The 23,754-nt window shown below is 47.0% G+C and overlaps 1 protein-coding gene across 1 annotated transcript in view; it reads left to right on the top strand.

Annotated features, from left to right (window-relative positions):
• Positions 1–10,732: 10,732 nt before the first annotated feature.
• LOC137375490 (claudin-16-like) overlaps positions 10,733–23,754 on the top strand; it is a 41,184-nt gene continuing 28,162 nt past the window's right edge. Inside the window, exon 1 of the mRNA XM_068042829.1 lies at positions 10,733–10,987. Within this exon, the coding sequence (XP_067898930.1) occupies positions 10,874–10,987 (114 nt within the window). The 5' untranslated portion in view covers positions 10,733–10,873. The remainder of the gene's footprint in view (positions 10,988–23,754) is intronic.

Here is a 23,754-nt window from a genome sequence, read left to right as displayed (position 1 = left end):
TCACTGGGATACAGTTGCTGAAGGTGCTGACTCCAACTGGGATACAGTTCCTGAAGGTGCTGGCTCTCACAGGGATACAGTTCCTGAAGGTGTTGATTTTCACTGGGATACAGTTCCCGAAGGTGCTGACTGTCACTGGGATACAGTTCCTGAAGGTGCTGACTCTCACTGGGATACAGTTCCTGAAGGTGCTGACTCTCTCTGGAACACAGTTCCTGAAGGTGCTGACTCTCTCTGGGATACAGTTCCTGAAGGTGCTGACTCTCCCTTGGATACAGTTCCTAAATGTGCTGACTCTCACTGGGATACAGTTCCTAAATGTGCTGAGACTCCGTTGGATACAGTTCCTGAAGGTGCTGAGATTCCCTGGCATGCAATTCCTGAAGGTGCTGTCTCTCCCTGGAATATAGCTCCTGAAGGTGCTGTCTCTCCCTGGAATACAGTTCCTGAAGGTGCTGACTCTCACTGGAATACAGTTCCTGAAGGTGCTGACTCTCACTGGAATACAGTTCCTGAAGGTGCTGACTCTCCCTGGGATACAGTTCCTTAAGGTACTGACTCTCACTGGGATACAGTTCCTTAAGGTGCTGACTCTCACTGGGATACAGTTGCTGAAGGTGCTGACTCTCACTGGGAAACAATTCCTGAAGGTGCTGACTCTCACTGGGATACAGTTCCTGAAGGTGCTGACTCTCACTGGGATACAGTTCCTGAAGGTGCTGACTCGAACTGGGAGACAGTTCCTGAAGGTGCTGACTCTCACTGGGATACAGTTCCTGAAGGTGCTGACTCTCTCTGGAACACAGTTCCTGAAGGTGCTGACTTTCACTGGGATACAGTTCCTGAAGGTGCTGACTCTCTCTGGAACACAGTTCCTGAAGGTGCTGACTCTCTCTGGGATACAGTTCCTGAAGGTGCTGACTCTCCCTGGAATGCATTTCCTGAAGGTGCTGACTTTCACTGGGATACAGTTGCTGAAGGTGCTGACTCTCACTGGGATACAGTTCCTGAAGGTGCTGACTCTGACTGGGATACAGTTGCTGAAGGTGCTGAATCTCACTGGGATACAGTTGCTGAAGGTGCTGACTCCAACTGGGATACAGTTCCTGAAGGTGCTGGCTCTCACAGGGATACAGTTCCTGAAGGTGTTGATTTTCACTGGGATACAGTTCCCGAAGGTGCTGACTGTCACTGGGATACAGTTCCTGAAGGTGCTGACTCTCACTGGGATACAGTTCCTGAAGGTGCTGACTCTCTCTGGAACACAGTTCCTGAAGGTGCTGACTCTCTCTGGGATACAGTTCCTGAAGGTGCTGACTCTCCCTTGGATACAGTTCCTAAATGTGCTGACTCTCACTGGGATACAGTTCCTAAATGTGCTGACTCTCCGTTGGATACAGTTCCTAAATGTGCTGAGACACCGTTGGATACAGTTCCTGAAGGTGCTGAGATTCCCTGGCATGCAATTCCTGAAGGTGCTGTCTCTCCCTGGAATATAGCTCCTGAAGGTGCTGTCTCTCCCTGGAATACAGTTCCTGAAGGTGCTGACTCTCACTGGAATACAGTTCCTGAAGGTGCTGACTCTCACTGGAATACAGTTCCTGAAGGTGCTGACTCTCCCTGGGTTACAGTTCCTTAAGGTACTGACTCTCACTGGGATACAGTTCCTTAAGGTGCTGACTCTCACTGGGATACAGTTGCTGAAGGTGCTGACTCTCACTGGGAAACAATTCCTGAAGGTGCTGACTCTCACTGGGATACAGTTCCTGAAGGTGCTGACTCTCACTGGGATACAGTTCCTGAAGGTGCTGACTCTCACTGGGATACAGTTCCTGAAGGTGCTGACTCTCACTGGGATACAGTTCCTGAAGGTGCTGACTCTCACTGGGATACAGTTCCTGAAGGTGCTGACTCTCACTGGGATACAGTTCCTGAAGGTTGCTGACTCTCACTGGGAAACAATTCCTGAAGGTGCCGACTCTCACTGGGATACAGTTCCTGAAGGTGCTGACTCTCACTGGGATACAGTTCCTGAAGGTGCTGACTCTCACTGGGATACAGTTCCTGAAGGTGCTGACTCTCACTGGGATACAGTTCCTGAAGGTGCTGACTCTCACCGGGATACAGTTCCTTAAGGTACTGACTCTCACTGGGATACAGTTGCTGAAGGTGCTGACTCTCACTGGGAAACAATTCCTGAAGGTGCTGACTCTCACTGGGATACAGTTGCTGAAGGTGCTGACTCTCACTGGGATACAGTTGCTGAAGGTGCTGACTCTCACTGGGATACAGTTCCTGAAGGTGCTGACTCTCACCGGGATACAGTTCCTTAAGGTACTGACTCTCACTGGGATACAGTTGCTGAAGGTGCTGACTCTCACTGGGAAACAATTCCTGAAGGTGCTGACTCTCACTGGGATACAGTTCCTGAAGGTGCTGACTCTCAGTGGGATACAGTTCCTGAAGGTGCTCACTCTAACTGGGATACAGTTCCTGAACATGTGGACTCTCACTGTGGTTGAGTTACTGAAGGTGCTGTCTCTCCCTGGAATACAGTTCCTGAAGGTGCTGACTCTCAGTGGGATACAGTTCCTGAACGTGCTGACTCTCCATGGAATACAGTTCCGGAAGGTGCTGACACTCACTGGGATACAGTTCCTGAAGGTGCTGTCTCTCCCTGGAATACAGCTCCTGAAGGTGCTGTCACTCCCTGGAATTCAGTTGCTGAAGGTGCTGACACTCACGGGAATACAGTTCCTGAAGGTGCTTACACTCACTGGGGGACAGTTCCTGAAGGTGCTGACTCTCACTGGAATACAGTTCCTTAAGGTGCTGACACTCGCTGGGGGACAGTTCCTGAAGGTGCTGACACTCACTGGAATACAGTTCCTGAAGGTGCTGACACTCACTGGGGGACAGTTCCTGAAGGTGCTGACTCTCACTGGGATACAGTTCCTGAAGGTGCTGACTCTCACTGGGATACAGTTCCTGAAGGTGCTGACTCTCACTGGGATACAGTTCCTGAAGGTGCTGACTCTCACTGGGATACAGTTCCTGAAGGTGCTGACTCTAACTGGGATACAGTTCCTGAAGTTGCTGACTCTCACTGAGATACAGTTCCTGAATGTGCTGACTCTAACTGGGATACAGTTCCTGAATGTGCTGACTCTCACTGGGATACAGTTCCTAAATGTGCTGACTCTCACTGGGATACAGTTCCTGAATGTGCTGACTCTCACTGGGATACAGTTCCTGAAGGTGCTGACTCTCACTGGGATACAGTTCCTGAAGGTGCTGACACTCGCTGGGGGACAGTTCCTGAAGGTGCTGACACTCACTGGAATACAGTTCCTGAAGGTGCTGACACTCACTGGGGGACAGTTCCTGAAGGTGCTGACACTCACTGGAATACAGTTCCTGAAGGTGCTGACTCTCACTGGGATACAGTTCCTGAAGGTGCTGACTCTCACTGGGATACAGTTCCTGAAGGTGCTGACTCTCACTGGGATACAGTTCCTGAAGGTGCTGACTCTAACTGGGATACAGTTCCTGAAGGTGCTGACTCTAACTGGGATACAGTTCCTGAAGTTGCTGTCTCTCACTGGGATACAGTTCCTGAAGGTGCTGACATTCCCTGGGATACATTCCTGAAGGTGCTGACTCTCTTGGGGGCTCAGTTCCTGACTGCGCTGACTCTCTCTGTGGTGCAGTTTTCTTGGGTATGTTATCCTGGTGTACCCAGTCTAATGGTGGGATCTCTTGCTGGAGTTTGGGCCTTGAAATTGTCACTGCGTAGCACAATGTTGTTCTCACCTGGCTCCCATGCACTTGCACGTCCTGCCAGCGGTTACATAGAAGTCTTCTGGACCGGGAACCCTCAGCTGATTTATTTCTTACCCCTCTGCGTCTGCCTGCAACGAATTTGGCCTAATCATCAACCTCAAGAAAACGAACATCATGGGACAGGACGTCAGAAATGCTCCATCCATCAATATTGGCGACCACGCTCTGGAAGTGGTTCAAGAGTTCACCTACCTAGGCTCAACTATCACCAGTAACCTGTCTCTGGATGCAGAAATCAACAAGTGCATGGGTAAGGCTTCCACTATGTCCAGACTGGCCAAGAGAGTGTGGGAAAATGGCGCACTGACACGGAACACAAAAGTCCGAGTGTATCAGGCCTGTGTCCTCAGTACCTTGCTCTATGGCAGCGAGGCCTGGACAACGTATGTCAGCCAAGAGCGACGTCTCAATTCATTCCATCTTCGCTGCCTTCGTAGAATACTTGGCATCAGGTGGCAGGACTTTATCTCCAACACAGAAGTCCTTGAAGCGGCCAACACCCCCAGCTTATACACACTATTGAGTCAGCGGCGCTTGAGATGGCTTGGCCATGTGAGCCGCATGGAAGATGGCAGGATCCCCAAAGACACATTGTACAGCAAGCTCGCCACTGGTATCAGACCCACCGGCCGTCCATGTCTCCGCTATAAAGACGTCTGCAAATGCGACATGAAATCGTGTGACTTTGATCACAAGTCGTGGGAGTCAGTTGCCAGCATTCGCCAGAGCTGGCGGGCAGCCATAAAGACAGGGCTAAATTGTGGCGAGTCGAAGAGACTTAGTAGTTGGCAGGAAAACAGACAGAGGCGCAAGGGGAGAGCCTACTGTGCAACAGCCCCGACAAACAAATTTCTCTGCAGCACCTGTGGAAGAGCCTGTCACTCCAGAATTGGCCTTTCTAGCCACTCCAGGCGCTGCTCCACAAACCACTGACCACTTCCAGGCGCTGATCCATTGTCTCTCGAGATAAGGAGGCCCAAAAAGAAAAAAAAGATTTATACCAGGGGACTGAGACAATTCCCATCTCCCCTGTTATCTCTGCCATTGCAATAACCTGCCTCTCACTTCAAGCAAACTTCCGTTCTTTATCAATCAGCCATTCACTGAAACCCTGGGTAAATGTTGTGCGACGCTAAATATTTTTGGGAGGATTGGTCAGAGGTATTGACTGGACTTTCTGTCTCTTCTTGTTTATTTTTCTGAATGTGCTTTCATTTCTGGGATAGGAGTGTTGTATTATCTGCAGACACACCATTTATTGAATGGATCTGAATTGATTTGGATGTGCTCTGATCTTGGAAGTCCCTGTACTGGAGGAGAAATGGTTAAGTCTTGAATTTAGTTCTCAGGAAAGCTCGTCTGTGTGCAGCTAATAACTTCTGTTCTCTGTCTTTATCAATTTCCTTTGTGACTACAAAGGAGGGCATATTCAGCCGTTCTGTACTCACTACAGGCGCAATAGAAGAGTGGCCTGGGGTTGGTAAAAGTGCTGGGAAATCCCGACTTTGGATTGTCTTGCTAATTTGCAAAAAACAAACTTAAATACTATAAATGACTATACACTTCCTTAATTTCATTGTTTTGCTTTAGCTGGCCGGCATGGACTCAATGGACTGAATGGCCTCCTTCTGTGCCGTAATGACTCTATGGCTCTACTGAATCTTATACTGAACTATAATTGTAATCCTGTTTGTGAAACTGAAAGGTCAACACCTTGGCAGAATTCCAAAGGCCCAGATAGAGGTCAGAGAAACAATAGTGCCTTGAAACCTATTCAAGACACTGGGTGCCAAGGCCACTATGTTTCCCTTGCTTTGGCAGGTACGAGCATTAAAACCTTTACCACCTGATAGGAGTCTGACTGCGGGAAGCTAGAGATCCTGAGAGTTTGACCTGGCTTGGGCAGGCAGATGGATAAATGATATCATTTGTAATTGGGCCGTTCAAATAATAGCGAGGTACTAATTGGTGTAAAGAAAGTATTAAAGGAGATTTCCTGAGCACAGAACTTGTCGTGGTATTACGTGAACACTAACTGATGCAAGGGCACGACCAGGATGTAATTAGGTGGAGATCGCACTTCTACCCTGGGTGTAATGGTAATGCTGTTGTGCTTTGATACCATGGCTCAGACATTAGCATGTGTCAGGACATACTTATACTGAATAAAATATAACCACTGTCACCAATAAGGATTATCATCTCAAATAATTTTTGAACTTTCTAACAGGTTGGGGGAATTGGTAGTCTTGTTGGCCTGTCAATGCCAGGTGCCTGAATTTCCCCTCAAGTACATCTGAACTCCAGTCCAATAGCTCAACTGAGATGATGGGTCCCAAAGAATCAACTTTGCTGTTGGTTCTGAGCTAGCCTGGCTGCTTCAGTCATCCTCGTCCCTTTCTGTGACCAGTCGCTCCTGAGATTGTCTCTCCAGTGCTTCCTTGATCTGCCTTGTCCTCTTTTTTGAATTTTTAAAAATTCATTTATGAAATGTGGGCAGCATTTATTGCCCATCCCTAATTGCCCTTGAGAAGGTGGTGGTGAGCTGCCTTCTTGAACCGCTGCAGTCCATGTGGGGCAGGTACACCCACAGTGCTGTTAGGAAGGGAGTTCCAGGATTTTTACCCAGCGACAGTGAAGGAACGGCGATATAGTTCCAAGTCAGGATGATGTGTTGCTTGGAGGGAAACCTGCAGGTGGTGGTGTTCCCATGCATCTGCTGCCCTTGTCCCTCTAGGTGGTAGAGGTCGCGGGTTTGGAAGGTGCTGTCCAAGGAGCTTTGGTGCGTTGCTGCAGTGCATCTTGTAGATGGTACACACTGCTGCCACTGTGCGTCGGTGGTGGAGGGAGTGAATGTTTGTTTGTAGATGGGGTGCCAATCAAGTGGGCTGCTTTGTCCTGGATGGTGTTGAGATTCTTGAGTGTTGTTGGAGCTGCACCCATCCAGGCAAGTGGAGAGTATTCCATCACACTCCTGACTTGTGCCTTGTAGATGGTGGACAGGCTTTGGGGAGTCAGGAGGTGAGTTACTCGCCTCAGGATTCCAAGCTTTTGACTTGCTCTTGTAGCCATTTATATGGCTACTCCAGTTCAGTTTCTGGTCAGTGGTAACCCCCAGGAAATTGATAGTGGGGGATTCAGCAATGGTAATGCCGTTGACTGTCAAGGGGAGATGGTTAGATTCTCTCTTGGTGGAGATGGTCATTGCCTGACACTTGTGTGGCGTGAATGTTACTTGACACTTATCAGCCCAAGCCTGGATATTGTCCAGGTCTTGCTGCATCTCTACACAGACTGCTTCAGTATTTGAGGAGTCGCGAATGGTGCTGAACATTGTGCAATCATCAGCGAACATCCCCACTTTATGATTGAAGGAAGGTCATTGATGAAGCAGCTGAAGATGATTGGGCCTAGGACACTACCCTGAGGAACTCCTGCAGTGATGTCCTGGAGCTCAGATGATTGACCTCCAACAACCACAACCATCTTCCTTTGTGCTAGGTATGACTCCAGCCAGCGGAGGGTTTTCCCATGATTCCCATTGTCTCCAGTTTTGCTAGGGCTCCTTGATGCTATACTCGGTCAAATGCTGCCTTGATGTCAAGGGCAGTCACTCTCACCTCACCTCTAGAGTTCAGCTCTTTTGTCTATGTTTGAACCAAGGCTGTAATGAGGTCTGGAGCTGAGTGGCCCTGAGCAGGTTATTGCTAAGCAAGTGGTACTTGATAGCACTGTCAATGACACCTTCCATCACTTTACTGATGATTGAGAGTAGACTGATGGGGCGGTAATTGGCTGGGTTGGACTTGTCCTGCTTTTTGTGTACAGGACATACCTGGGCAATTTTCCACATTACAGGGTAGATGCCAGTGTTGTAGCTGTACTGGAACAGCTTGGCTAGGGGCGCGGCAAATTCTGGAGCACAGGCCGTCAGTACTATTGCAGGAATATTGTCAGGACCCATAGCTTTTGCAGAATCCAGTTCCTTCAGTCGTTTCTTGATATCACACGGAGTGAATCAAATTGGCTGAAGTCTGGCATCTGTGATGCTGGGGACTTCAGGAGGAGGCCGAGATGGATCATCAACTCGGCACTTCTGGCTGAAGATTGTTGCAAATGCTTCAGCCTTATCTTTCGCACTGATGTGCTGGGCTCCCCCATCATTGAGGATGGGGATATTTGTGGAGCCACCTCCTCCAGTTAGTTGTTTAATTGTCCACCACCATTTACGACTGGATGTGGCAGGACTGCAGAGCTTAGATCTGATCCGTTGGTTTTGGGATCACTTAGCTCTGTCTATCACATGCTGCTTACGCAGTTTGGCACACAAGTCGTCCTGGGTTGTAGCTTCACCAGGCTGACTCCTCATTTTGAGGTTTGCCTGGTGCTGCTCCTGGCATGCCCTCCTGCACTCTTCATTGAGCCAGAGTTGGTCTCCTGGCTTGATGGTAATGGTAGAGTGGGGGACATGCTGGGTCATGAGGTTACAGATTGTGTTTGAGTACAATTCTGCTGCTGATGGCCTACAGCGCCTCATGGATGCCCAGTTTTGCATTGCTAGATCTGTTTGAAATCTATCCCATTTAGCACAGTGGTAGTGCCATACAACACAAAGGAGGGTATCCTTAATGTGAGGACAGGACTTTGTCTCCACAAGGACTGTGTGGTGGTCACTCCTATCAATACTGTCATGGACAGATGCATTTGTGGCAGACAGATTGGTGAGGATAAGGTCAAATATATTTTTTCCTCTTGTTGGTTCCCTCAACACCTACTGCAGTCCCAGTCTAGCAGCTATGTTCTGTTGGATTCAGCCAGCTCGGTCAGTAGTGTTACTACTGAGCCACTCTTGGTGATTGACATCGAAGTCCCCGACCCAGAGTACATTCTGCATCCTTGCCATTCTCAGTGCTTCCTCCAAGTGCTGTTCAACATGGAGGAGTACTGACTCATCAGCTGAGTGGGAGGGGGGGAGCGGGTGGTGTGTAGGTAGGTGTTAATCAGCAGGAGGTTTCCTTGCCCATGTTTGACCTGATGCCATGAGACTTCATGGGGTCCGGAGTCAATGTTGAGGACTCCCAGGGCAACTCCCTCCCTACTGTATACCACTGTGCCACCACCTCTGGTGAGTCTGTCCTGCCGGTGGGACAGGACATACCCGGGGATGGTGATGGCAGTGTCTGGGACGTTGTCTGTAAGGTATGATTCAGTCAGTATGACTATGTTGCTTGACTAGTCTGTGGGACAACTCTCCCAACTTTGGCACAAGCCCCAGATGTTAGTAAGGAGGACTTTGCAGGGTCGACGGGGCTGGGTTTGCTGTTGTCATTTCCACTGCCTAGGTCGATGCTGAGTGGTTCATCCGGTTTCATTCCTATTGACTTTGTAGCAGTTAGATATAGTTAAGTGGTTTGCTAGGCTATTTAAGAGACAACCACATTGTTGTGGGTTTGGAGTCACATGTAGGCCAGACCAGGTAAGGACAGCAGATCACCTTCTTTAAAGGACTTTAGTGAATCAGATGGGTTTTTAGCAACAATCAACAATGGTTTTCTGGTCATATTAGACGAGGTTTTTCATTTCAGATTTTTATTAATTGAATTCTAATTGCACCTTCTGCTATGGTGGGATTTGAACCCATGTCCCCAGAGCAATATTTTAGGTCTCTGGGTTACTACCACTACACCACCACCTCCCCTTGTAGATAGTGGACAGGCTTTGGGGAGTCAGGAGGTGAGTGTCTCGCTGCAGGATTCCTAGTCTCTGATTCCATGTGCCTCTGTACACACAGCCATGAATCATAGAGTGATAGAATAGTACAGCAAAGGAGGCCATTTGGCCCATCAAATCTGTGCCTGCTCTTTGGAAGGGTGATCCACTTATTCCCATTTCCCTTGGTCTTTCCCCAAATCCCTACAATTTTTTTCTCCTTCAAATATTTATTCGATTCCATTTTGAAGGTTACTATTGAATTGTTTGCACCACCCTATCAGGCAGTGCATTCCAAATCCTAACCACTCGTTACATAAAAAAGATTTTCCTCATGTTGTCTCTGATTTTTTTTGCCAAATACCTTAAATCTATACCCTCTGGTAGATCCTTTATTCTCTTTCTTTATTCTATCTAAGCCATTCATGATTTAAACGCCTTTATCAAATTTTATTTTATTTATTTTATTTAGAGATACAGCACTGAAACAGGCCCTTCGGCCCACCAAGTCTGTGCCGACCATCAACCACCCATTTATACTAACCCTACAGTAATCCCATATTCCCTACCACCTACCTACACTAGGGGCAATTTACAATAGCCAATTTACCTGTGGGAGGAAACCGGAACACCCGGCGGAAACCCACACGGTCATTGGGAGAACTTGCAACCTCTGCACAGGCTGTATCCGGAACTGAACCCAGGTCGCTGGAGCTGTGAGGCTGCGGTGCTAACCACTGCGCCACTGTGCTGAAAGATAATCTAGCCAATTCCATTCTTTTAATGTGCTCAAACCATTGCAATTGCCTTTCTTGAATGTTCTGCACAAGCGTTGTTTTGTGTCGATGTCATGTTCGTATTATATCCTTGATTTTTTTTTTCTGACCTGGATATTTCCACTATTCCTGTCGACCAACTCATCTCTGTCTTTTGTATCTTTTGCTCGTCAACTCTTCTCATGCTCCAATGCTCGGATCTGTATAATAATTCACCAACCACAACCTCTTACTGCATCTCAGCTTCCCGCTGCTGCTTCTGGCCCTCCCGTTGTCCTATACAATGTCCTTGAAATTACAGCTAACTTGCTCACCTCTTTAAAAAAAACGTGGTTTGTATAAATGGGAGCAACCTGATTGGCTACAGCCTCCGTTCAGGTGATGCAGTCACCTGATAGCCAGGTGACAGTTTGGACTGACATTCCATACGGGAGCTTGCAGGGAGTGGAGGTCTCTGGCAGAGAAAGTGAGCGAGCCCTCGGTGGGATCAGGGTGACTTGTGACCCCCGACTATACCTTAACGGGCCAGGCTGTGACAGGTTATAATGAGGGAAGTGCTGCAGTGTGTAGCTTTCTTCATCTCTCTGGTTTCTGCCGGGTTCCTTATCGTGGCCACATGGACAGACTGCTGGATGGTGAACGCAGACGATAGCTTAGAGGTGAGACTGCGGGGGAGAGAGGAAATCCGGGATAAGAGTTTTAAAACCTGAAACGTAGATCTTCTATGTTCGAGTCCAGAGAAGTGTTTCAGAAATGTTTAACTGGAGGGGGCTGAAAGTTTTTAAATTCTGGAATGGAGTTAAATGTGTTCCTATTGAACATAGATTCATTTTAGATCCCAAAAAAGAAATTTAGCTGATTAAAACAGCTCCTCCTGGACTTTATTAATGGGGGCATAGAGTACAAGAGCAAGGAAGTTATGTTGAACTTGTATAAGACGCTAGTTCGGCCTCAGCTGGAGTATTGCGTCCAGTTCTGGGCGCCGGACTTTAGGAGAGAGTACTGAAAAGATTCACAAGACTGGTTCCAGGGATGAGGAATTTCAGTTCTGAAGATAGATTGGAGAAGTTAGAACTGTTTTCCTAAGTGCTGGAAAATGGGACTAGAATAGTTAGGTGCTTGATGGCCAGCACAGACACGATGGGCCGAAGGGCCTGTTTCTGTGATGTATAACTCTATGACTCTATGTTTTCCTAGGAGTAGAGAAGGCTGAGAGGTGATTTGATCGAGGTTTTCAAAATCATGAGGGGTCTGGACAAAGTGGATAGAGAAAAACTGTTCCCACTCGTGAAAGGATCGAGAATGAGAGGGCACAGATTTTAAGTATTTGGTAAAAGAAGCAAAAGTGACATGAGGAAAAACTTTTTCACGCAGCGAGTGGTTAAGGTCTGGAATGCACTGCCTGAGAACGTGGTGGAGGCAGGTTAAACTGAAGCATTCAAAAGGGAATTAGACAGTTATATGAAAAGGAAGAATGTGCAGGGTTATGGGGAGGAGGCAGGGGAAAGGCATTAGCAGAATTGCTCGTTTGGAGAGCTGGGGCAGAAATGATGGGCTGAATGGCCTCCTTCTGCTCTGTAAATATTCTGTGCTTCTGTGGGTCTGGTCAATGCTTTGCATTATACAGGTGCAGTGAGACTTGCAAAATCAAGCAGGGAGGGTCAGAGGCCCTAATGGAGACGCCAAATTTTCAGCCCAGTCATTTAAATGTAGATTGATAGATTTTTGTTAGGCAAGGGTATTAAATATGAAACCAAGAGATCAGCCATGATCTCACTAAATGGTGGAACACGCTCGAGGGGCTGAATGGCCTCCTCACGTTCCTGTATTTCTACAAGTCAAAATCACAGATTCCTCACTGTCTGGAATAGTCAGTGCGGTATATGAGTCGGTGCGGTATATGAGTCGGTGCGGTATATGAGTCGGTGCGGTATATGAGTCGGTGCGGTATATGAGTCGGTGCAGTTTGAGTCGGTGCGGTATATGAGTCGGTGCGGTATATGAGTCGGTGCAGTTTGAGTCAGTGCGGTATATGAGTCGGTGCAGTTTGAGTCAGTGCGGTATATGAGTCGGTGCGGTATATGAGTCGGTGCGGTATATGAGTCGGTGCAGTTTGAGTCGGTGCGGTATATGAGTCGGTGCGGTATATGAGTCGGTGCGGTATATGAGTCGGTGCAGTTTGAGTCAGTGCGGTATATGAGTCGGTGCAGTTTGAGTCAGTGCGGTATATGAGTCGGTGCGGTATATGAGTCGGTGCGGTATATGAGTCGGTGCGGTATATGAGTCGGTGCAGTTTGAGTCAGTGCGGTATATGAGTCGGTGCGGTATATGAGTCGGTGCAGTTTGAGTCGGTGCGGTATATGAGTCGGTGCGGTATATGAGTCGGTGCGGTATATGAGTCGGTGCGGTATATGAGTCGGTGCAGTTTGAGTCAGTGCGGTATATGAGTCGGTGCAGTTTGAGTCGGTGCAGTTTGAGTCGGTGCAGTTTGAGTCAGTGCGGTATATGAGTCGGTGCAGTTTGAGTCGGTGCGGTATATGAGTCGGTGCGGTATATGAGTCGGTGCGGTATATGAGTCGGTGCGGTATATGAGTCGGTGCAGTTTGAGTCGGTGCGGTATATGAGTCGGTGCAGTTTGAGTCAGTGCGGTATATGAGTCGGTGCGGTATATGAGTCGGTGCGGTATATGAGTCGGTGCGGTAGATGAGTCGGTGCGGTAGATGAGTCGGTGCGGTATATGAGTCGGTGCGGTTTGAGTCGGTGCGGTATATGAGTCGGTGCGGTATATGAGTCGGTGCGGTTTATGAGTCGGTGCGGTTTATGAGTCGGTGCGGTTTATGAGTCGGTGCAGTTTGAGTCGGTGCGGTATATGAGTCGGTGCGGTATATGAGTCGGTGCGGTATATGAGTCGGTGCGGTATATGAGTCGGTGCGGTATATGAATCGGTGCAGTTTGAGTCGGTGCGGTATATGAGTCGGTGCGGTATATGAGTCGGTGCGGTATATGAGTCGGTGCGGTTTATGAGTCGGTGCGGTTTATGAGTCGGTGCGGTATATGAGTCGGTGCGGTTTATGAGTCGGTGCGGTTTATGAGTCGGTGCGGTTTATGAGTCGGTGCGGTTTATGAGTCGGTGCGGTATATGAGTCGGTGCGGTATATGAGTCGGTGCGGTATATGAGTCGGTGCGGTATATGAGTCGGTGCGGTATATGAGTCGGTGCGGTATATGAGTCGGTGCGGTTTATGAGTCGGTGCGGTATATGAGTCGGTGCGGTATATGAGTCGGTGCGGTATATGAGTCGGTGCGGTTTATGAGTCGGTGCGGTTTATGAGTCGGTGCGGTTTATGAGTCGGTGCGGTATATGAGTCGGTGCGGTATATGAGTCGGTGCGGTATATGAGTCGGTGCGGTATATGAGTCGGTGCGGTATATGAGTCGGTGCGGTATATGAGTCGGTGCGGTATATGAGTCGGTGCGGTTTATGAGTCGGTGCGGTTTATGAGTCGGTGCGGTATATGAGTCGGTGCGGTATATGAGTCGGTGCGGTATATGAGTCGGTGCGGTATATGAGTCGGTGCGGTATATGAGTCGGTGCGGTATATGAGTCGGTGCGGTATATGAGTCGGTGCGGTATATGAGTCGGTGCGGTTTATGAGTCGGTGCGGTTTATGAGTCGGTGCGGTATATGAGTCGGTGCGGTATATGAGTCGGTGCGGTATATGAGTCGGTGCGGTATATGAGTCGGTGCGGTATATGAGTCGGTGCGGTATATGAGTCGGTGCGGTATATGAGTCGGTGCGGTATATGAGTCGGTGCGGTATATGAGTCGGTGCGGTATATGAGTCGGTGCGGTTTATGAGTCGGTGCGGTTTATGAGTCGGTGCGGTTTATGAGTCGGTGCGGTATATGAGTCGGTGCGGTATATGAGTCGGTGCGGTATATGAGTCGGTGCGGTTTATGAGTCGGTGCGGTTTATGAGTCGGTGCGGTTTATGAGTCGGTGCGGTATATGAGTCGGTGCGGTATATTAGTCGGTGCGGTATATGAGTCGGTGCGGTATATGAGTCGGTGCGGTATATGAGTCGGTGCGGTATATGAGTCGGTGCGGTATATGAGTCGGTGCGGTATATGAGTCGGTGCGGTATATGAGTCGGTGCGGTTTATGAGTCGGTGCGGTTTATGAGTCGGTGCGGTATATGAGTCGGTGCGGTATATGAGTCGGTGCGGTATATGAGTCGGTGCGGTATATGAGTCGGTGCGGTATATGAGTCGGTGCGGTTTATGAGTCGGTGCGGTTTATGAGTCGGTGCGGTTTATGAGTCGGTGCGGTTTATGAGTCGGTGCGGTTTATGAGTCGGTGCGGTATATGAGTCGGTGCGGTTTATGAGTCGGTGCGGTTTATGAGTCGGTGCGGTTTATGAGTCGGTGCGGTTTATGAGTCGGTGCGGTTTATGAGTCGGTGCGGTTTATGAGTCGGTGCGGTATATGAGTCGGTGCGGTATATGAGTCGGTGCGGTATATGAGTCGGTGCGGTTTATGAGTCGGTGCGGTTTATGAGTCGGTGCGGTATATGAGTCGGCGCGGTTTATGAGTCGGCGCGGTTTATGAGTCGGCGCGGTTCGAGAGTCAGCGCGGTTCGAGACTCAGCGCGGTTTATGAGCGATTGCAGATTGAGTCAGTGCGGTCTGTGAGTCAGTACAGCTAAGCCAGGAGTGGACTCAATGAGCTGACGTCACGTGGGGTATGTTTAATTCAGGGGTGGATCTACTGGTCTGATGATCAGATCACTTTGTGATCAGCTTATTCTCTGATAGGTTTGTTCCTCGATCAGATCGGACCTCGATTGGATGATTTTCAGATTGAATTGTTCTCTGAATAGTTCTCATCCTGATCAGAGTTCTTCCTGATTGGATCATTCACTGATCAGATCAGTTATTGTCTGGTGATTCTCCTATTAACCTGTTCCCTTTTGGTGAACTGGAGCCTTGTTTTAATTATCAGGTGTGTACAAGTTCAACAGTGAATATGAACCTGGGACCATAATTACACATAGGGAAAGGTTGGGGGGGTGGCAGTCAAGAGTGCATAGGGTCAGGGTATAAAGGGCAGGTTTGGGACAGACGCCTGGAAGTATTTCTTTACACAGAGTGTGATCAAGAGCAAGTTATCAGGAAGGTGGGCAAGGCTGGAGCTGCTGCTGTCTTCATTGAAGGAATAGTGAGATTCTTTCATGGCGAGATAGTGGGTTTAGATTCTGGAAGGAGGAGATTGAATTGGCTTCTGACCCTCCTTTATTGAAACCTCTCCTTAGGCCTCAGCTGTGGCTTCAGTGGGTAGCACTCTTCCTTCTAGGTCATAGGTACAAGCCCCTCTCAGACGTGATCATAATGTAGGCTGATACAGCCAGTTTAGGGAGTGCTGCACTGTTGAAGGTGCTGTCTTTTGGATAGATATTAAACAGAGGCCCCAGCTGCCCTCTCAGGGGTTGTAAAAGACCACACTATTTGAAGTTGCGGGGGCTTTCCAATATTTAACCCTCAACCAATGTGACTAGAAACAAATTATCCGGTCATTATCTCAATGCTGTATTTGGGATCTTGCTGTGTGCAAATTGCTGCTGTACTTCCTGCGTTACAACAATGAATACACTTCATTGGCTGTAAAATGCTTTAGGATGTCTTAAGATTGTGAAACACAAGGTCTTTCTTTCTTTGTGAATAAAGATCTATCTGTACAACTGATCAACGATAACAGCGACTTATAATGGGACAAAATTATCTCCTAAGTACGGAATAATAATGAACTCCTGAACCTGCTCCTGGGTCCATGTCTGAATAAGTAACCAATGCATGTGAAAAGGACGAAGTATCTGAAAAGTATCTGGAGTTCAGGGAGTTAGGTAGAAAGTTAAAAGACAGGACCTCTAGGGTTGTAATCTCGGGATTACTCCCTGTGCCACGTGCCAGTGAGGCTAGAAATAGGAAGATAGCGCAGCTAAACACGTGGCTGAACAGCTGGTGTAGAAGGGAGGGTTTCAGATATCTGGACCATTGGGCTCTCTTCAGGGACAGATGGGACCTGTACAAGAAGGACTGGTTGCATCTAAACTGGAGGGGCACAAATATCCTGGCTGCGAGGTTTGCTAGCGTCACTCGGGAGGGTTTAAACTAATGGGGCAGGGGGGTGGGAACCAGAGCAGTAGGACAGTAGGTGAAATAAATGAGGGGGAACTAGTAAATAAGGCCAGTAAGACTAAGAGGAAGAGCAGGCAGGGAGATGTTGCGGAGCACAGCGGGACTGGTGGTCTGAAGTGCATTTGTTTCAATGCGAGAAGTATAACAGGTAAGGCAGATGAACTTAGAGCTTGGATTAGTACTTGGAAATATGATGTTGTTGCTATTACAGAGACTTGGTTGAGGGAAGGACAGGATTGGCAGCTAAATGTTGCAGGATTTAGAAGCTTCAGGCAGGATAGAGGGGGATGTAAAAGGGGTGGGGGAGTTACATTACTGGTTAAGGAGAATATCACAGCTGTACTGCGGGAGGACACCTCAGAGGGGTCATGCAGCGAGGCAATATGGGTGGAGCTCAGGAATAGGAAGGGGTTTACTACAGGCCTCCCAACAGCCAGCGGGAGGTAGAGGAGCAGATATGTAGACAGATTTTGGAAAGATGTAAAAGCAACAGGGTTGTAGTGGTGGGTGATTTTAACTTCCCCTATATTCCCTGGGACTCACTTAGTGCTAGGGGTTTGGATGGGGCAGAATTTGTAAGGAGCATCCAGGAGGGCTTCTTGAAACAATATGTAGATAGTCCAACCAGGGATGGGGCTATTCTGGACCTGGTATTGGGGAATGAGCCCGGCCAGGTGGTCGAAGTTTCAGTGGGGGAACATTTCGGGAACAGTGACCATAATTCCGTAAGTTTTAAGGTACTTGTGGATAAGGATAAGAGTAGTCCTCGGGTGAAGGTGCTAAATTGGGGGAAGGCTAATTATAACAATATTAGGCAGGAACTGAAGAATTTAGATTGGGGGCGGCTGTTTGAGGGTAAATCAACATCTGACATGTGGGAGTCTTTCAAACGTCAGCTGATTAGAATCCAGGACCAGCATGTTCCTGTGAGGAAGAAAGACAAGTTTGGCAAGTTTCGGGAAGCTTGGATAACACGGGATATTGTGAGCCTAGTCAGAAAGAAAAAGGAAACATTCGTAAGGGCTTGAAGGCTGGGAACGGACAAAACCCTTGAGGAATATCAAGAAAGTAGGAAGGAACTTAAGCAAGGAGTCAGGAGGGCTAAAAGGGGTCATGAAAAGTCATTGGCAAACAGGATTAAGGAAAATCCCAAGGCTTTTTATACGTATATAAAGAGCAAGAGGGTAACTAGGGAAAGGGTTGGCCCACTCAAGGACAGAGATGGGAATCTATGTGTTGAGCCAGAGGAAATGGGCGAGGTGCTAAATGAATACTTTGCATCAGTATTCACCAAAGAGAAGGACTTGGTGGATGATGAGCCGAGGGAAGGGAGTGCAGATAGTCTCAGTCATCTCATTATCAAAAAGGAGGAGGTGTTGGGTGTCTTGCAAAGCATTAAGGTAGATAAGTCCCCAGGGCCTGATGGGATCTACCCTAGAATACTGAGGGAGGCAAGGGAGGAAATTGCTGGGGCTTGACAGAAATCTTTGTATCCTCATTGGCTACAGGTGAGGTCCCAGAGGACTGGAGAATAGCCAATGTTGTTCCTTTGTTTAAGAAGGGTAGCAAGGATAATCCAGGAAATTATAGGCCTGTGAGCCTTACGTCAGTGGTAGGGAAATTATTAGAGAGGATTCTTCGAGACAGGATTTACTCCCATTTGGAAACAAATTAACTTGTTAGCGAGAGACAGCATGGTTTTGTGAAGGGGATTGAGTTTTTTGAGGAAGTGACGAAGATGATTGATGAAGGATGGGCAGTGGATGTTGTCTATATGGACTTCAGTAAAGCCTTTGACAAGGTCCCTCATGGCAGACTGGTACAAAAGGTGAAGTCACATGGGATCAGAGGTGAGCTGGCAAGATGGATACAGAACTGGCTCGGTCATAGAAGACAGAGGGTAGCAGTGGAAGGGTGCTTTTCTGAATGGAGGGCTGTGACTGATGGTGTTCCGCAGGGATCAGTGCTGGGACCTTTGCTGTTTGTAGTATATATAAATGATTTGGAGGAAAATGTAGCTGGTCTGATTAGTAAGTTTGCGGACGACACAAAGGTTGGTGGAGTTGCGGATAATGATGAGGAATGTCAGAGGATACAGCAGGATATAGATCGGTTGGAGACTTGGGCGGAGAAATGGCAGATGGAGTTTAATCCAGACAAATGTGAGGTAATGCATTTTGGAAGATCTAATACAGGTGGGAAGTATACAGTAAATGGCAGAACCTTTAGGAGTATTGACAGGCAGAGAGATCTGGGCGTACAGGTCCACAGATCACTGAAAGTGGCAACGCAGGTGGATAAGGTAGTCAAGAAGGCATACGGCATGCTTGCCTTCATCGGTCGGGGCATAGAGTTTAAAAGTTGGCAAATCATGCTGCAGCTGTACAGAACTTTAGTTTGGCTACACTTAGAATACTGCGTGCAATTCTGGTCGCCACACTACCAGAAGGATGTGGAAGCTTTGGAGAGGGTACAGAAGAGGTTTACCCGGATGTTGCCTGGTCTGGAGGGCATTAGCTATGAGGAGAGGCTGGATAAACTCGGATTGTTTTCACTGGAACGACGGAGGTGGAGGGGCGACATGATAGAGGTTTACAAAGTTATGAGTGGCATGGACAGAGTGGATAGTCAGAAGCTTTTTCCCAGGGTGGAAGAGTCAGTTACTAGGGGACATAGGTTTAAGGTGAGAGGGCCAAAGTTTAGAGGGGATGTGCGAGGCAAGTTCTTTCCACAGAGGGTGGTGAGTGCCTGGAACTTGCTGCTGGGGGAGGTGGTGGAAGCAGGTACGATAGCGACGTTTAAGAGGCATCTTGACAAATACATGAATAGGATGGGAATAGAGGGATACGGTCCTCGGAAGTGCAGAAGGTTTTAGTTTAGGCAGGCATCAAGATCGGCGCAGGCTTGCAGGGCCGAATGGCCTGTTCTTGTGCTGTACTGTTCTTTGTTCTTTGAATAGAGCAGTTACAGAAACTGATTCTTAACCTTGTGATTTCAGTCTGAGGGAGCTGTGGGTCACAGATTTCGAGTTTAATTGTCACTTTGACCAAGTTTAAAGTCAACAATTGAGATTCTGTCAATTGAAAGGTTTGTGTGGAACATGAATGCCAGTATAGACTAGTCAGGCTGAATGGCCTGTCTCTGTGCTGCAGATTTTAAATAATAATTAATTCTGCCTGCACATTAAGTGGTTAATTGTGTGTGTAATACAGATGGATGTTGAGTTTCTCCGTTCTTTCTAATATTCAGTCTGTAATCACTGGGTAGAGCTGTGTGCTAAACCTATTGTGTTACAATAAGCTGTCACCCAATCTGAAAGATGCAATGCAGTGAAGGAAATTATTAACTTCATTTAACACACATTAACTTTACTAATTTCAGCCTGATTGGAGCTATTACCTCCCTCAATGAATTGGACATGCTTGAGAATCCCCTTTTACTTTCAAACTCGAAGGTCATGCTCAGTTCACTGTGTCTCCAGTGCTTGGCGGTGACCTTTTCACTGGACTGGGATTGTGACCGGACTTTACCTCAACAGGCCACCGGCCCGACCACTTCATGATGCTCTTTACTCTCCACATAAGCAACTTATTCTAATCACACTTACCCTCCCCTGTTCCCACATCTCTGCAACCCCTTTTCCTTCATTCCCCCCTCTCCAATCTAACCTTCAACGTTGACACAGTTTCTGCCTCAGCCACTATCTCTGGGAGTGATTCCCACAACATCACAACACTCTGAAGAATTTTCTCCTGCATTCTGCTCTAAAGCTCTTACATTTAATCTCCTATTTATGGCCCCATGTTCTGGACCCCTCAGCTGGAAGCACTCTGTCCCATTTTTCATAATTTTAAACATTTCTATCATATCACCACATAATCTGACTTCTAACAAAGAGACCCATTATTTGAGTCTTTCTTGGTATTTGCATTTCCTCATAGCAGACATGGTCCTAGTGAGTCGACATGGCTGTGCAGGAAGGAGACCTTGCCTGTTACACAGAATAGATACATTTCAACGAGAAAGAAAAATTCCAAGGGTGGGACCTGCCCTCCGTGGTTAACTAAAACTTAAAGATAGTAACAAACTTAAAGGAAAAGCCTATAATTGCACAAAGATGGGAGGCAGGTCAGAAGATTGGACAGAATACAAAAAACAGCAAAGAATCACTAAAAGATTGATAAGGAAGGTAAAATTAGAGTACAAGAGAAAGCTAGCTAGAAATATACAGACGGATAGTAAGAGTTTCTATAGATATTTTAAAAAGAAAAGAGTTAACAAAGTGAGCATTGGTCCTATAGAAAGTGAGTCTGGGGAATTAATAATGGATAATAAGGAGGTGGCAGATGAATTGAACTGATATTTTGCATCGGTCTTCACTATTGAGGATACAAGTAACATCCCAGTATTAGCTGTAAGTCAGGAAATGGAAGGGAAGGAGGAACTCAAGAAAATTCCAATCACCAGGGCAGTGGTACTGAGCAAATTGTTGGAGCTGCGGGCTGACAAGTCCCCGGGTTCTGATGGACTTCATTCTAGGGTGTTAAAAGAAGTGGCTAGTGAGATAGTTAATGCGTTAGTTTTAATTTTCCAAAATTCCCGAGATTCGGTGAAGGTTCCGTTAGATTGGAAAATAGTGAATGTAACTCCTTTATTCAAAAAGGGAGGGAGACAGAAAGCAGGAAACTGCAGGCCAGTTAACTTAACATCTGTCTTAGGGAAAATGTTAGAAGATATTATTACAGATGTTATAGCAGGGCATTTATAAAAATTCAAGGTAATCAGGCAGAGTCAACATGGTTTTGTGAAAGGGAAATCATGTTTAACCAATTTATTGGAGTTTTTTGAGGGAGTTACATGTGCTGTGGATGAAGGGGAACCAGTGAATGTATTGTACTTAGATTTCCAGAAGGCATTTGTGAAGGTGCCACATCAAAGGTTATTGCAGAAAATAAAAGCTCATGGTGTAGGAGGTAACATATTGACATGGATAGAAGATTGGCTAGCTAACAGGAAAACAGAGAGTAGGCATAAATGGGTCACTTTCTAGTTGGCAAAATGTAACGAGTGGTGTGCCACAGGGATCTGTGCTGGGGCCTCAACTTTGTACAATTTGTATAAATAACTTAGATGAATGGACCAAAGGTATGATTGCTAAATATGCTGATAGGTAGGTAGGAAAGTGAGTTATAGAGAGGACATAAGTAGGCTTCAAATAGATATAGATAGGTTCAATGAGTGGGGAAAGAGTTGGCAAATGGAGTATTATGTGGAAAAGTGGGAAATTGTCCATTTTGGCAGGAAGATGAAAAAAGAAGCATATTATCTAAATGGTGAGAGATTGCAGAGCTCTGAGATGCAGAGGGATCTGGGTGTCCTAGTGCATGAATGGCAAAAGGTTAGTATGCAGGTACAACATGTAATTAGGAAAAATAATAGATTATCATTTATCGCGAGGGGAATTGAATACAAAAGTAGGGAGGTTATGCTTCAGCTATACAGGGCATTGCTGAGACCACATCTGGAGTACTGTGTACAGTACTGGTCTCCTTATTTAAGGAAGGATGTAAATGTGTTGGAGGCAGTTTGGAGAAGGTTTACTCGACTAATGCCTGGAATGGGTGGGTCGTCTTACGAGGAAAGATTGGACAGGCTAGGCTTGTATCTGCTGGAATTTAGAAGAGTAAGAGACGACTTGATTGAAACATACAAGATTCTGAGGGGTCTTGAATGGGTGGATGTGGAAAGGATGTTTCTCGAACTAGGGGTCACTGTTTAAAAATATGGGGTTGCCCATTTAAGACAGAGATGAGGAGAAATTTTTTCTCTCAGAGAGTCGTGACTCTTTGGAATTCTCTTCCTCAAAATGTGGTGGAAACAGAGTCTTTGAATGTTTTCAAGGCAGAGGTAGATAGATTCTTGATAAGCAAGGGGGTGGAAGGTTAATGGGGGTAGGTGGAAATGTGGAGTAATCAGTTCAGCCATGAACTTATTGAATGGAGGAGCAGGCTCGAGGGGCCGAGTGGCCTACTCCTGCTTCTAATTCGTATGTTTGTATGTTGAGGAAACAAGGGGCATCAAGGAAATAACTGGTGGACAGCTTCTTCAGGTTCAAAGCCCAGTTGTCTGCCAAGCGCCAGATACACCCTCACTCCTCAACTGGGTCCTGGGCTAAAGTGATTTTTGGGCACTTTATTAAAAAAAAAATGTTAGTGCGTGGGTGTCACTGGTAAGGCCAGCATTTATTATCCATCCCAAATTGTCCTAAAGTGGTTGATATGAGGGTCCTTGCTAGGATACATCAAAGGGCAATTTGGAGTTAACCACATTGGTGTGGATCTGGAGTCACATTTCGGCCCAGGGTAAGGATAGCAGGTTTCCATCAAAAGAGATTAATTAACTAGTTGGGTTTTTACGACAATGTGACAGTTTTATGGTGACTTTCAGTAATGCCAGCTTTTTATTTCCCAAATTTTCAAACGATTCTCAACCTAACATGGTGGGACTTCAATCCTATTCTCTAGGTTATTAATCTACTACACTGCATACCCCTTGCAGTCATTATCTTTAACATTCCCATGGACCTTTTCTCGAGAATCTCCTTTGATTCACACAGCCGTGTGATCCTTTTCAAACATATTTATTGCACTTTCTCACTTTCTGTGTCAGTTGTGGCACTCTCTCACCTCTGAGTCAGGCTGGGAATTCAAGGCCCACTCCAAAGACTTTATCACGTAGTATAACTTGACACTCCCAGAACAGTGTTAAGGAAATGCTGGATTGTCGGAGGTGCCATCTTTCAGGTAGGAACGTAGGAGCAGGAGTAGGCCATTCAGCCCATTGAGCCTGCCCTACCATTCAATACGACCATGGCTGATCATCCACTTCAATGCCTTTTACCCACACTATCTCCATATCCCTTTATTTCATTGGTATTTAGAAATCTGTCAATTCCTACTTTAAACATACTCAATGACTGAGCTTCCACAACACTCTGGGGTAGAGAATTCCAAAGATTCACAACCCTCTAAGTATAGAAATTTTTCCTCATCTCCGTCCAAAATGTTGTATCCCCTGGTTCGAGACTCTTCAACCAGGGGAAACATCTTAGCTGCATCTATCCTGTCTATCCCTTTAAGTATTTTGTAGGTTTCAACGAGATCACCTCTCATTCTTCGAAACTCTAGAGAATACAGGCCCAGTTTCCCCAATCTCTCTTCAGAGGACAGTCCCAC

Source organism: Heterodontus francisci, chromosome 11, assembly GCF_036365525.1.
Source record: "Heterodontus francisci isolate sHetFra1 chromosome 11, sHetFra1.hap1, whole genome shotgun sequence".
Taxonomy (NCBI): Eukaryota; Metazoa; Chordata; class Chondrichthyes; order Heterodontiformes; family Heterodontidae; genus Heterodontus; species Heterodontus francisci.
The sequence above is the reverse complement of the archived record's forward strand: the minus strand, read 5'-3'. Positions and strand labels throughout refer to the sequence as shown.